This window comes from Meles meles, chromosome Y, assembly GCF_922984935.1.
Source record: "Meles meles chromosome Y, mMelMel3.1 paternal haplotype, whole genome shotgun sequence".
NCBI classification, from domain to species: domain Eukaryota; kingdom Metazoa; phylum Chordata; class Mammalia; order Carnivora; family Mustelidae; genus Meles; species Meles meles.
The window spans coordinates 12,907,182-12,920,622 of NC_060088.1; the positions used below are offsets into that span (position 1 = coordinate 12,907,182).

Genomic DNA, 13,441 nt, shown 5'->3' on the forward strand with positions numbered 1-13,441 from the left:
CAGCTTGCATTCCCACCAACAGTGTAGGAGGGTTCCCCTTTCTCGGTATCCTCGCAAGCATCTGTCGTTCCCTCACTGGTTAATTTTAGCCATTCTGACTCATGTGAAGTGGTGTCTCAATGTGGTTCTGATACATGTTTCCCTGACGGCGAGTGATGTGGAGCACTTTTTCATGTGTCTGTTGGCCACATGATGTCTTCTTTGCAGAAATGTCTGTTTATATCCTGTACCATTTCTTAATTTGATTTTTTTTTCCTTGGGTGTTGAGTTTGATAAGTTCTTCATAGATTTTGGATACTAGCGAGACGCCCCTCTTAACCACTTCTTAAAAAAATGTTTTGAAATGTCTACCCTAGAGTAATCAGTATAAATTTAGAAATAATTTCCATGTCAACTTTCAAATAATGCTTCATTGGACTGTGAGCATGTTATGGTAAAGTAACCCCAGTTCCTCTTCCTGTCCTGTGTGTCATTGATGACATTTCATGTTATATATAGGTAGTCTCCAATTTACTGTGGTTTGATTTGAGATTTTTTGTCTTTGTAATGGTGTGAAAAATAATATGCTTTCAAATAGAAGGTGTATTTGAATTTTGAACTTGGATCTTTTCCAGGCTAGTGATATATGGAAATGATGTGATGTGGGTCTCTGAGCCAATGGTCAGAGATTTTTGAAATTTTTTTTGGTACAAAATGTGTTTTTATTCAAGTATGGGGACAAGATCATAGGGCACAAAGAGCTGCACTGGGATTGTGAGTGACTGGTTATATACTCTCTAAGTCAGGAGGGGTAGAGATAAAGGGAGTTTCTAAAAGGATTGTCATATGTTAAAGAAGACTTACAGGATCCTGGAGGTCTGGCTATTATCCAGCAAAGATTGCTTTCTGCCTCAAGCAGAGCATTAATTTTAAGGCAGTTGCTGGAGCTTCTTGAGAAGGAGCTCTCTTTCTGAAGTGTTTGTTGGTGGGATGTAAGTTGTAAGGAAATGTTATTTAATCTGTGTTTCTTTTGCCTTTGTTCTTCTCTTCAGTAAGATCCTTTCATGTGCCTCTGGGCTGCTGCAGTTCTTACAAAATGATAACTTCTTTCTCTACTCAGTATCATTTGCCAAATACGACAGACAGCATTTGATGATGAGCAGGTAATTTATTCAGTGGCCAGAGAATGGAAGAAGAGGAACTCATGTTCTCATGTTGTAAATGCATCTTTTTTTTTTTTTTTTTTTTTTTTTTTTTTAAAGATTTTTTATTTATTTATTTGACAGAGAGATACAAGTAGGCAGAGAGGCAGGCAGAGAGAGTGAGAGGGAAGCAGGCTCCCTGCCGAGCAGAGAGCCCAATGCGGGACTCGATCCCAGGACCCCGAGACCATGACCCGAGCCGAAGGCAGCGGCTTAAACCACTGAGCCACCCAGGCGCCCTAAATGCATCTTTTTTTTTCCTGACAGACAGAGATCACAAGTAGGCAGAGAGGCAGGCAGAGAGAGAGAGGAGGAAGCAGGCTCCCCGCCGAGCAGAGAACCTGACACGGGGCTCAATCCCAGGACCCTGAGACCAGGACCCAAGTTGAAGGCAGAGGCTCTAACCCACTGAGCCACCCAGGCCCCCCCCCCCCCCCGCCTTTTTTAAAAAATTTTATTTATTTGACAGAAAGAGACACAGCGAGAGAGGGAACACAAGCAGGAGGAGTGGGAAAGGGAGAAGCTGACTCCCTGCTGAGCAGAGGGTCCGAAGTGGGACTCGATCCTAGGACCCTGGGATCATGACCTGAGCTGAAGGCAGACAGTTAACGACTGAGCCACCCAGGCACCTTTTTGAGTAGGGTTTTGGGTTAGGGATTTAGGGACTGGTATGGAAGCTGACCTAAGGTCATGACCTAGAGAAACAACTTGGGGTCAGAATCAAGAGTGTGACCTCTTTTCTTCCCTTAAGTGGATGCAGTTTGGTTCTGTTATGTTAATGGTACTGTTATGTTACTGGTACATTTTTATTATTACAGTTAGATGGTAATAATCTAAAGGAAGGTCATCAGGCATATGAATAGGATGAAACTGAAAAGTGATAAACACGTTTTTTTGAAAGTGTTTGGAGCTTGTCATTTCTGGCACCAGTTTCTGCTGACAAGTATCACCTGTAGCAGGAATGGAAAACCTGGATTACTGTGGCTTGTTTGGAGCTTTTTAAAAAGTGAGTTTCTGGGGACGCCTGGATGGCTCAGTTGGTTAAAGACTACTTTCGGCTCAGGTCATGATCCTGGAGTCCAAGGCTCGAGTCTGCATCAGGCTCCCTACTTAGTGGTGAGTGTCCTTTTCCCTCAGACCCTCCCGCCTCATGCTCTCTTTTATTCCCTGTCTCTCAAATGAAAACATCTTTTTTTTTAAAGGAAAAAAAAAAAGGTGAGTCTCTGGTGAACACATCAAGCCACATATTCTAACAAGTCATGAGGATAAATGGCCAGTATACCGACAACCTTTCTATACCCATGTAACAATTGTAACCATCTGTTTTTTCATTATGATATTCAATAAATTATTTGAGGTATTCAGCACTTTGTTATAGATCCCATTTTTTTTTTTTTAAGCAGCTCATGACCCTGATATCAAGAGCTGAGCTGAGATATAGATTGAACACTTAACTAACTGATCCACCAGGCACCCCTCAGGTTTTTATTATAAAATGGGCATTGTGCTAGATTTTGCCCAACTTCATAAAGGCTAATGTGAGTGTTCTGAGCTCATGTAAGGTAGGCTAGGCTAAGTATTACGTATGGCAGTTGATTATATTAAATGGGTTTTCCATTTATAATAGTTTCAACTTACAGTGGAATTATTGAACTTAACTCTAAGTTGAAAAAGATCTGTTTTATGTATGTGTATATGAGACATAGAAAACCTAATCAAAAACACAAGTTGAATGGTTATCTTTTAGATCAGCTAGTAAGAAAAATAAGTTTTAATTTTACATTTACTTATTTTCCTTTGTGATTTCTTCACGTAGTTTGGCGTTTTGGACTTGTATTATTTTCTTCTTTGTAGAGAACTTTTTAAAAAATATATATATACATATGTATATACACATGTGTATATTATATATATACGTATATATATATATATTTGGTAAGGCAGCTCTCTGTCAGCAATTTCCCTCATGTTTGCTTCTTTGAGAAGGTATTTCCTCACTTTTTTTTTTTTTTTCTTTTTTTAAGAGAGAGTGTGCGTGAATGGGCAAGCAAGGGAAAGTTTAGAGAAGAATATGAAAAAAGAATCCTAAGCAGGCCCCATGCCCACCTGGATCAACTCTGTAACCCTGAGATCTTGAGCCATCCATGTGCCCCTCCTTCACTTTTAAGTGATAATTTTGCTTTAGGTTGGCTTCCTCCCCTCTCCCCCAGAATTTAAGTATTCTGCTCCCATCTTCTGAGAGTTTGAATAATTCTTATCATTGCTTTTCTGTAGGAAAGGTGTTTTTTCTCCCTCTAGTTTCTGGATTGGTTTTAAAAAATCTTTTCAGGGTGCCTGGGTGGCTCAGATGGTTAAGCATTTGCCTTTGGCTCAGGTCATGATCCCAGGATCCTGCCTGGATCAAATCCTGCTTTGGGCTCCCTGCTCAGTGGAGAGTCTGCTTCTCCTTCTGTCTCTGCCTCTCCGCTGGCTTGTGCTCTCTCTCTCAAATGAATAAAGTCTTTAAAAATAAATAATCTTCTAATTTCTCTTGTTTAAAAATGATATGCCATGGGACACCTGAGTGGCTCGGTTGGGCATCTACCTTCGGATCAGGTGCCATGGGACACCTCGGTGGCTCAGCTGGTTGGCATCTGTGTTCAGGTCAGGTCATGATCCCAGTGTGCTGGGATCCGGTCCCACACTGGGCTCTTGCTTAGCAGGGAGTCTGTTTGTCCTTCTCCCTCTGCCTCTACCCTCTTTGGTGCTTGCTCTTTCTCTCTTTCACTCTGTGTAACTCAAATAAATAAATAAAATCTTTAAAAAATAAAAGCAATATGCCTAAATTACTTTTGCTTTTGGACATTTTTCCTCCTTGGTGTTCTCTTGAGCTTCCTGGATCTGTGATTTGTTTGTCTTGCATTAATTTCGGGAGAAATTCTTCATCATTATTATTCGAAATAATTTCTTTTTTCTCCCAGTTTTACCTTCTGGTAGGCCAATTACACACTGTTCAATTTTTTTGTAGCCCCGCAGTCCCCTTATCTCCCTTTCCCTGCAGCAGTTATTCCCCAGTTTCTGGTTTTTGAGGATTCTTTTCATAAATTCTTTATCTCCAGTATTCTTTCCCCACTTGTATCCCGTCTACTAATAATCCCATCAAAGGCATTTTTTATTCTTGTTACAGTGTTTTTGAAGTTCAGCATTTCTTGATCCTTTGTTACCATTTCTGTCTTCTCTGGTTCCATTGCTCTTCTCTTCTTGCATGCTGTTCTGTATATGTACTAGTTATTTTTAGCATATTGTATTGTTGAATTCCCAGTTTGATAAGTCCCATATACTTTCCATTTTCCTTCTGATGCTTGTTTTTTTCAGATTGTGTTTTTGCCCTTGGCATGTCTTGTAAATTTTTTCTAAAATTTGGACATAGTATGTCAATTAAAACTGCTATAAACAGTAATGTGGTAAAGTTAGGGGGGGTGAGGGGAAGTGTTTTATCAAGACTATGATTAGGTTTCACACTTCAGTGAGCCTTTGCCTTTGTGAAGTGAATTGAATTTTTCTGTTTCTGTTTCCCCACTTAGAATAAGAGGACTGGAGTGGTTTGGAGTTGGGTGTTCCTCTTAAGGTTTTGCTACCCTGACTTTTCCTATTAGAGCCGTTTGCTCTGGGCAGTGTATTACATGCAATATAATGTGACTCATTGTATTATGAATTTGGTTGTTTAGAGTTGTTTTAGAAATAAATCCTTTAAAAAAATAAAAATAAATCTTTTAGTCATTTAGTCATTTCTTAGACATGAAATGTAGTATATTAATGAGATAAGGATTCTTATATACACTCATTATTTCCAGAGCATTAAGTTTGCATACTTAAAAATTCTGATTACTTTAATTTTATGAAAATATTTGAAAAAAGCAAGGTTAGGGTGTGTGGTTGGGTCTGTCAGCTAAGTGTCTCCCTTTGGCTCAGGTCATGACGCCAGGGTCCTGGAATTGAGTACCTCCTGGGGCTCCCTGCTCAGCTGGGAGTCTGCTTCTCCTCTGTGCCTTACCCTCTCCATTGCTTCTGCTCCCTCTCAACTATCTCAAATAATAATAAAAAGGGAAGGAAGGAAGGAGTGAGGAAGGGGGAGGGCAAGTTTCCCTTTCGTTTTTTCTCCTCTAACTTTGTGTAATGAAGTCTATAGAAGATTTGATTTGATTTGATTTGTTTTTGAGAGAGCTTGAGCGCACTTGTGCTTGAAAGACCTTCACGGGTGTGTGAGGGTGGTGGAGAACCCAAAGCAGGCTCTATCCTGGGTTCCATCTCAAGACCCTCAGACCTGAGCTGAAATCATGAGCCAAAATGAAGAATCTGTTTCCCAGTTGTTGAGCCACCTAGGCCCTCTCATGGAAGGAATTTAGATAATGTTTACAGTTCTATTGTGAAAAATGTCTGAAATCATAAAAATGATTGTTTGAATATGAAAATCCTTAGCATATTACACTATGTACTAGCTCTTCTTCTGGTATACTACTGATACTGTCATTTTACTTGGACTTAGTGGGGCAAGTAAAATGAGTTCATTCCTAACTATTTTACTGTAAATGTTCCCCCTGAAGTAATTTAAGAAATAAATTTAGGGGCACCTGGGTGGCTCAGTGAGTTAATAAGCCTCCGCCTTCGTCTCAGGTCATGATCTCAGGGTCCTGGGATGGAGACCCACGTTGGGCTTTCTGCTCAGCGGGGAGCCTGCTTCCTCCTCTCTCTGCTTGCCTTTCTGCCTACTTCTGATCTCTCTTTCCATCAAATAAATAAATAAAATGTTAAAAAAAAATTTAAAGACTTTCAGGTACTACTGAAAATGTTAGAATTTCCTGTGTTCTTTATTTTTTAAATTTTTTATTTTTTTAAAGATTTCATTAATTTATTTGAGAGTGTAATAAGCTGAGGAGAAAGGCAGAGGGAGAGGGAGAAGCAAACTCCCCACTGAGCAGAGAGCTGGAGGTAGGCCTCTATTTCAGGACCCTGGGATGAGCAGATGGCAGTCGCTTAAGCCACTGTGTCGCCTAGGTGCCCCTTTTTAATTTTAAGTGTTGCCATATATTCTAACAGGTTTATGTCACATCTCTTTTACCTTTTTACCTTCTGTGCCTTTTTTTTTAGGGTTGGCAGGAACTGCTTCAAGTGATCCCAAACCTTTTATACCTTTGGATGGTTTAGGGACCACGGGAATAACCATTTTGAAATTAAATTGAAACTAGTGGTAGCTCAAGGTAATGTTGATTGTATTGATGAGGGAAACAAAAGCAATAGACATAAAGCTTAAATTAAATCTCCTTATGGCTTGCAGCCAACTAATACCTGAAACTGCAAAGTGTGACCTTCCTCAAGGAACTTGGGGTTGCTTTAGTGCCTTCATGGTTATGTTTTATTTTAATTTTTATTTTTTAAAGATTTTATTTATTTGACAGAGAGACACAGTGAGAGAGCAAACACAAGCAGGGGGAGTGGGAGAGGGAGAAGCGGGCTTCCCACCATTAGGGAGCTGGATGTAGGGCTTGATCCCATGACCCTGGGATCATGACCTGAGCCGAAGGCAGATGTTTAATCACTGAGCCACCCAGGTGCCCCAGTGTTTATGTTTTATTAAAGAAAAAAGTCACCTTATCTTAATAGCAGCTAGTCCTTCAAGGTCCTTAAAGTCTTCCTTCCATATTCCTTCTAGACTTACACTATCTCTAATCCACAGTAATTCAAAAGTATATAATCAGTCACTCCTCACAATCCCATTGCAGCTCTTTGTGCCTATGGGTCCTGTCCCCATGCTATAATGTCACTTATTTGGACCAGAAATAACTCAAGAATTCTTACCCATTTGCTCATAAACTCCAAACTGCCAAATTTCATCCATTTCAACAGAAGCACGTATGTATGTGCTTTTATTTTCTTGGGAAGTGAGTTGCACTTTTGAGGAAAAATTAGGAAATTTATTATAGTATGTAATAAGGTTAGAAAATTACCATGAGATTTGCTCCATGAGGGAAACCAAAGTGATTGAAGTAATTGTCAAGACTGGACATTTATGGGGCGCCTGGATGGCTCAAAGGGTTAAAGCCTCTGCCTTCGGCTCAGGTCATGATCTCAGGGTCCTGGGATCGAGTCCCACATCGGGCTCTCCGCTCAGCGGGGATCCTGCTTCCCTTCCTCTCTCTCTCTCTCTGCCTGCCTTTCTGCCTACTTGTGATCTCTGTCAAATGGATTAGGCCGCTGCCTTCGGCTCGGGTCGTGGTCTCAGGGTCCTGGGATCGAGCCCCGCATCGGGCTCTCTGCTCCGTGGGGAGCCTGCTTCCTCCTCTCTCTCTCTGCCTGCCTCTCTGCCTACTTGTGATCTCTCTCTCTGTCAAATAAATAAATAAAATCTTAAAAAAAAAAAGACTGGACATTTATTTAAGCAAGGATAAAATCTGATAATGATTTTATATTATAATGATAATGATTGCCTGTGGATTGTTTGTGTTGTAGATAATTTTATTGGTAGCCCATAAATAGTGAATTGTTTGCTATTTATATCATAGTGTGCTGAGATGCAGGCTAGAGGGGCAGCTTATTAAAAATTTAAAATCTTTGTTGTGTGGATTTTCAAATGAGACATAAAAAATTCACTAATAATTACTTTTCTTTTTTCAGCATTATCTGCATATCAGAGATACTACAGTTTACAGACTGATTACTGGAAGGTTAGTACACATTTCAGTGCCAGATTTGTTTTCTTATTCTGGGACAAATTATACAACATTGTAATGCTAAGTAATTGGAAAGAAAAGAATATTTTCTGTAGCTGTTTTGTGTTGAAGTATCTTGTTCCTTACTGTTCTTTTGTTTGTTTGTTTGTTTTTTTAAAGATTTTGTTTATTTATTTGACAGACAGCAATCACAGGTAGGCAGAGAGGCAGCCAGAGAGAGAGGAAGGGAAGCAGGCTCCCTGCTGAGCAGAGAGCCTGATGCGGGGCTCGATCCCAGGACCCTGAGATCATGACCTGAGCCAAAGGCAGAGGCTTTAACCCACTGAGCCACCCAGGCACCCCTCCTTACTGGTTTTTTTGTAACATATTCTTAGTAAAAGATACTAAGTGTGGTGTTTTAATAACAAAGCAAAAGAAGGGAAAAAAAAATTACTCTTCTTTTTTAAGTCCAGAGCTGGGACTAAATGAAGGATGGAGGATAGGTTTGTTGTTTTGTTTTGTTTTTTTTCCTAAGGTGGGTAAGCTAGGCTGCTTGCTAAGGGAAAGATCCCTTATTTTTATATTTTTATATTTTCTCTGTGGCGGGAACTATGCAGAGAATTAAAGTTATTTTAGAAGGTCTGTTAAATGAAGCATTAGGTGTAAGGATAAATTATCTGTTGTATCATAACCATTTAACCAGATAAACTAGTAGGCTAATCATTCATAGCATATGTACTTCCAAGTATGATATAGGAAGGTAAATAGATTGCTTTTCAACAGTAGTCACCATAAAGGAGGCTGGGTGGCTCAGTCCAATTGTTAAGTGGCTGCCTTCTGCTCAGGTCACGATCCCAGAGTTCTGGGATTGAGCCCTACATCGGGGGGCTTGGTGGAAAGTTTGTTTCTCCCTCTCCCATTCCCTGCTTGTGTTCTTCTCTCTCTGTAAAATAAATAAAATCTTAAAACTGTCTGTCAAATAAATAAAAATAAAATCTTTAAAAAAATAATAATATAGCTTTGTGTGTAGTATAACTTGAAATCTGGAATTGTAAAATCTTAGATTGCTTTGGCTATTCAGGGGTCTTCTGTGATTCCATAAATATTTTAGGATTGTTTGTTCTAGTTCTGAGAAAAATGGTGTTGGTATTTTGATAAGGATTGCATTAAGTCTATAGATTGCTTTGGTAGTGTGGACATTTTAACATTTGTTATTCCAGTCCATTTGTTTGTATCATTTTTAATTCCTTGGATCAGTGGTTTTATAGTTTTCCGAGTAAAGGTCTTTCAGCTCTTCAGTGAAATTGATCCTAAGTATTTTATTAGTTTTGGTGCAGTTGTAAATTGGGATTGTTTTCTCTTTCTGCTGCTTTATTAGTGTATACAAATGGAACAGATTTCTGTATGTGATTTTTGTAATCCTTTGACTTTACTGAATTCCTTCATCAGTTCCGGTAATTTTTGTTTGTTTTAAGATTTTATTTATTTGTCAGAGAGAGAGCACAAGCAGAGGGGAGCAACAGGCAGAGGGAGAGGCAAGTGGAGGGAGAAGCAGGCTCCCCGCTGAGCAAGGAGCCCAATGTGGGACTCTATCGCAGGACCCCCGGGATCATGAACAGAGCCAAAGGCAGACACTTAATGGACTGAGCCACCTAGGTATCCCCAGTTCTGGCAGTTTTTTGGTAGAGTCTTTGTAGGTTTCTATATGGAGTATTGTGTCATCTATAAGTAGTAGAGGTTTTACTTCTTACCAAATTCGATGCCTTTTATTTCTTTTTGTTGTCTAATTGCTGTGGCTAGGAGTTCAGTATTTTGTTGACCAAAGATGCTGAGAGTGGACATTCTTTTTCTTTTTCTTTTTTTTTTTTAAGATGTAATTATTTAACAGACAGATCACAAGTAGGCAGAGAGGCAGGCAGGGGATGGGGAGGGCCCGCTGAGCACAGACCCTGATGCGGGTCTCGATCCCAGGACCCTGAGATCATGACCTGAATGGAAGGCGGACTTCCAACCCACTGAGCCACCCAGGCGCCCCGTGGGTAGATATTCTTGCCTTATTCCTGACCTCAGGAGAAAACTCAGATTTTTATGTGGGGGTTTTCATATGTGACCTTTATTATGTTGAGGTATGTTCCCTTTAAACATACTTTGTTGTGTTTTTGTCATGAACGGTTGTTTTACTTTGTCAAATGTTTTTCCTGCGCTTACTGAAATGATCATAGAGTTTTTATCCTTTTTCATGGATGTGATGATTTATCATATTGATAAGACTTCTAAATAGTGAACCACTTTGGATCCTAGGACTAAATCACACCTGATTGTGGTGAATAATTTTTTTAAAATGTATTACTGTATTCTGTTTTGCTGATACTTTACTGAGGATTTTTGCATCTATATTCATCAAAGGTATCAGCCTGTAGTTCTCTCCTTTTTTTTTTTTTTTTTTTTGGTGGTTCTTACGTTTTTGGTATCAGGGTAATTCTGGCCTCATAGAATGAATTTGGGTTTTCCTTCTTCTTCTGTTTCTTGGAATACTTTGAGAAGAACATATATTAATGGGGTGCCTGGGTGGCTCAGTTGTTAAGCTTCTGCTTTGGGCTTAGGTCATGATCCCAATGTCCTGGGATAGAACCCCAGATGGGGCTCCCTGCTGGGTGGGAAGTCTGCTTCTCCCTTTCCCACTCCCCCTGCTTGTATTTCCTCTCTCACTGTCTCTCTCTCTCTCTCTGTCAAATAAATAAAATCTTGGGGCGCTTGGGTGGCTCCATGGGTTAAGCCTCTGCTTTGGGCTGAGATCGTGATCTCAGGATCCTGAGATTGAGTCCCACATTGGGCTCTCTGCTCAGCAGGGAGCCTGCTTCCTTCCCCTCTCTCTGCCTACTTGTGATCTCTGTCTGTCAAATAAATAAATAAAATCTTAAAAAAAAAAAAAAGAATATATATTAACTCTTCTTTAAATGTTTGTTGGTAGAAACCACAGATGATCTCTGGTCCTGGAATTTTTTTCTTTTTGGAGTGTTTTCATTTTGAATTCAGTTTCATTGCTTGGTTATGGGTCTGTTGTCAGATTTTCTTTCTTTTTTTTTTTTTTTTTAAGATTTTATTTATTTATTTGATAGAGAGAGATCACAAGTAGGCAGAGAGGCAGGCAGAGAGAGAGAGAGAGGGATGCAGCCTCCCTGCTGAGCAGAGAGCCCGATTTGGGACTCGATCCCAGGACCCTGAGATCATGACCTGAGCCGAAGGCAGTGGCTTAACCCACTGAGCCACCCAGGCACCCTGTTGTCAAATTTTCTATTTCTTCCAGCTTCAGTTTTGGGAGGTTATATGTTTCTAGGAATTGATCCATTTCTTCTAGGTTGTGGATTTGTTTACATATAATTTTTTTTTTAAAAAGATTTTATTTATTTATTTGACAGAGAGAGAGATCACACGTAGGCAGAGAGGCAGGCAGAGAGAGAGGAGGAAGCAGGCTCCCTGCAGAGCAGAGAGCCCGATGCGGGGCTCGATCCCAGGACCCGGAGATCATGACCTGAGCCGAAGGCAGCGGCTTAATCCACTGAGCCACCCAGGCGCCCCTACATATAATTTTTCATATTCTTTTACAGTCCTTTGTATTTTAGTGGTGTGGGTTGTTATATCCTCTCTTATCTATAATTTTGTTTATTTGCACTCTCTTTGGATGAGTCTGATTTATCAATTGTGTTGATGTTTTCAGAGAACCAATTCTAGTTTCATTGATTTGTTGTATTTTTTTGAGTTTCTGTTTCACTTATTTTTGCTTTCATCTTTATTATTTCCTTCTACTGGTTTTGGGCTTTCTTTGTTCTTTTTCTAGCTTTTTTATTTATTTAGTTTTTAGAGATTTTATTTATTTATTTGGTAGAGAGCAAGCCTAAGTAGGGGGAGCAGCAGGCAGAGGGAACCGGAGAAGCAGGCTTCTCATTGAGAAGAGAGCCTGATGGGGGACTCCAGTCCCAGAACCCTGAGATCCTGACCTGAGCTGAAGGTCGATGCTTAATGACTGAGCTACCCAGGCACCCTATTTTTCTAGGCACACCTTTTTTAGGTACTAGCTTAGGTTATTTGAGACTTCTCTTGGTTTCTGAAGTAGGCCTGTAATGCTGTAAACTTCGTTTTAGAATAGCTTTTGCTGTACCTCAAAGGTTTTGGACTGTTTTCATTTGGATTGTTTTCATTTTCATGTATTTTTTTTTTTTTTAAATTTCCTCCTTGATTTCTGTATTTACCCTTTCGTTGCTTTTAGTAGCTTGTTCTTTGATTTCCATGTATTTGCCCAGAGTTCTTCCCGTGGTTGATTTCTAGTTCTCATTTTCATAATGTTATGTTCAGAGAATATGCATGGTATGAGTTTGATTTTTAAGTTTTATTTGTTGACACTTGTTTTGTGGGCTAATAGGTGATCTCTTCTGGAGAATGGTCTATCTGCACTTCAGCAGACTGTATATATTGTTGCTTTAGGATGAAATGCTCTAAATTTATCTGTGAACTCCATCTGGTCCAGTGTCATTCAAAGTCACTGTTTTCTTGTGGATTTTTATTGATTTTTTTTGTTGGGATCATTTGTCCATTGTTGTAAGTGTTTAACAGTAAAAGTGCTTAAATTCCCTTCCTTTTGTCTTACTGTCAGTTACTTCCTTTATGTTTGTTAACTACTTTATTTATTTGATTGCTCCCGTTTTGGGTGCATACATATTTATGACTTTTTTAAAAGATTTATTTATTTGATTCAAGGAACACAAGCAGGGGAAGGGGCAGGCAGAGAGAGGAGGAGGGAAAAGCAGGCTCCCCACTGAGTAGGGAGCCCTACAAACAGATTATAACCCAGGCTTCTCTCTTTAGAAGCTTTTATGTGGGTGGAACTACAGTCAGACTTCCCCATCCCATACTTGGGGCTGCAGTGGTCTAGTGTGTGTGGTTATTTTTACCTTTCTCAAGGTCAAGAGTCTTTTTGGAGTGGTGCTGGCCCCTACTGGGGCTGATTGATTGCACACTTCCTGTGGCCTGTGTCTTGGGTGAACTCTGTCCAGGAGCATATTGGAGGGGCAGATCTGCAAAGTGCAGTGTTATAAATTAGTGAGTTTTTTCTTGCTGGGGTCCATATGCCCCATTGCCAGGCATATGCCAGGTTGGGGGTGGGTGGTAGGCAGCTGAGGGAAATGGTGCGTGTCAGCTCCCCGTTCCTAAAGGAGTCTCCCAGGGACCTTTGTCCCCTACAGGACATGCTCTGAGATTAGTAGATAACTCTCTCTCCCTTATGTACAGGCGTTTTTCAAACTGCTGCTTCTATGCCAGATTTCCCTGAGCTTTTTGTTTTGCTGTCTTATTAGTAGAGGGGACTCAGTTTCCTCTAGAAACTAGACTCTAGTTTCCTTTATAATTTCAGGTTTTAAGTCTGTCTTGCGTAAGAACTCATGAATTTGGTATTAGGGGATTGTTCTTCCCTGCTTGAGCTCACTGTGTGGGTGTTTGTGTCCTTCCCTTCTATCTGCACTTCAGCAGAGGCAGGGCCCTGCTCAGGGCTGTTCCTCCCTCTTGTACTTGTTCTCAGAT

The 13,441-nt window shown here is 40.1% G+C and overlaps 1 protein-coding gene across 2 annotated transcripts in view; it reads left to right on the forward strand.

Annotated features, from left to right (window-relative positions):
* LOC123935830 (lysine-specific demethylase 6A-like) overlaps positions 1 to 13,441 on the forward strand; it is a 183,114-nt gene that overhangs the window by 37,577 nt on the left and 132,096 nt on the right. For both annotated transcript variants that reach the window (XM_045996635.1, XM_045996636.1), the window contains exon 4: positions 7,833 to 7,882. In XM_045996635.1, coding sequence (XP_045852591.1) covers positions 7,833 to 7,882 — 50 coding nt within the window. The remainder of the gene's footprint in view (positions 1 to 7,832; positions 7,883 to 13,441) is intronic.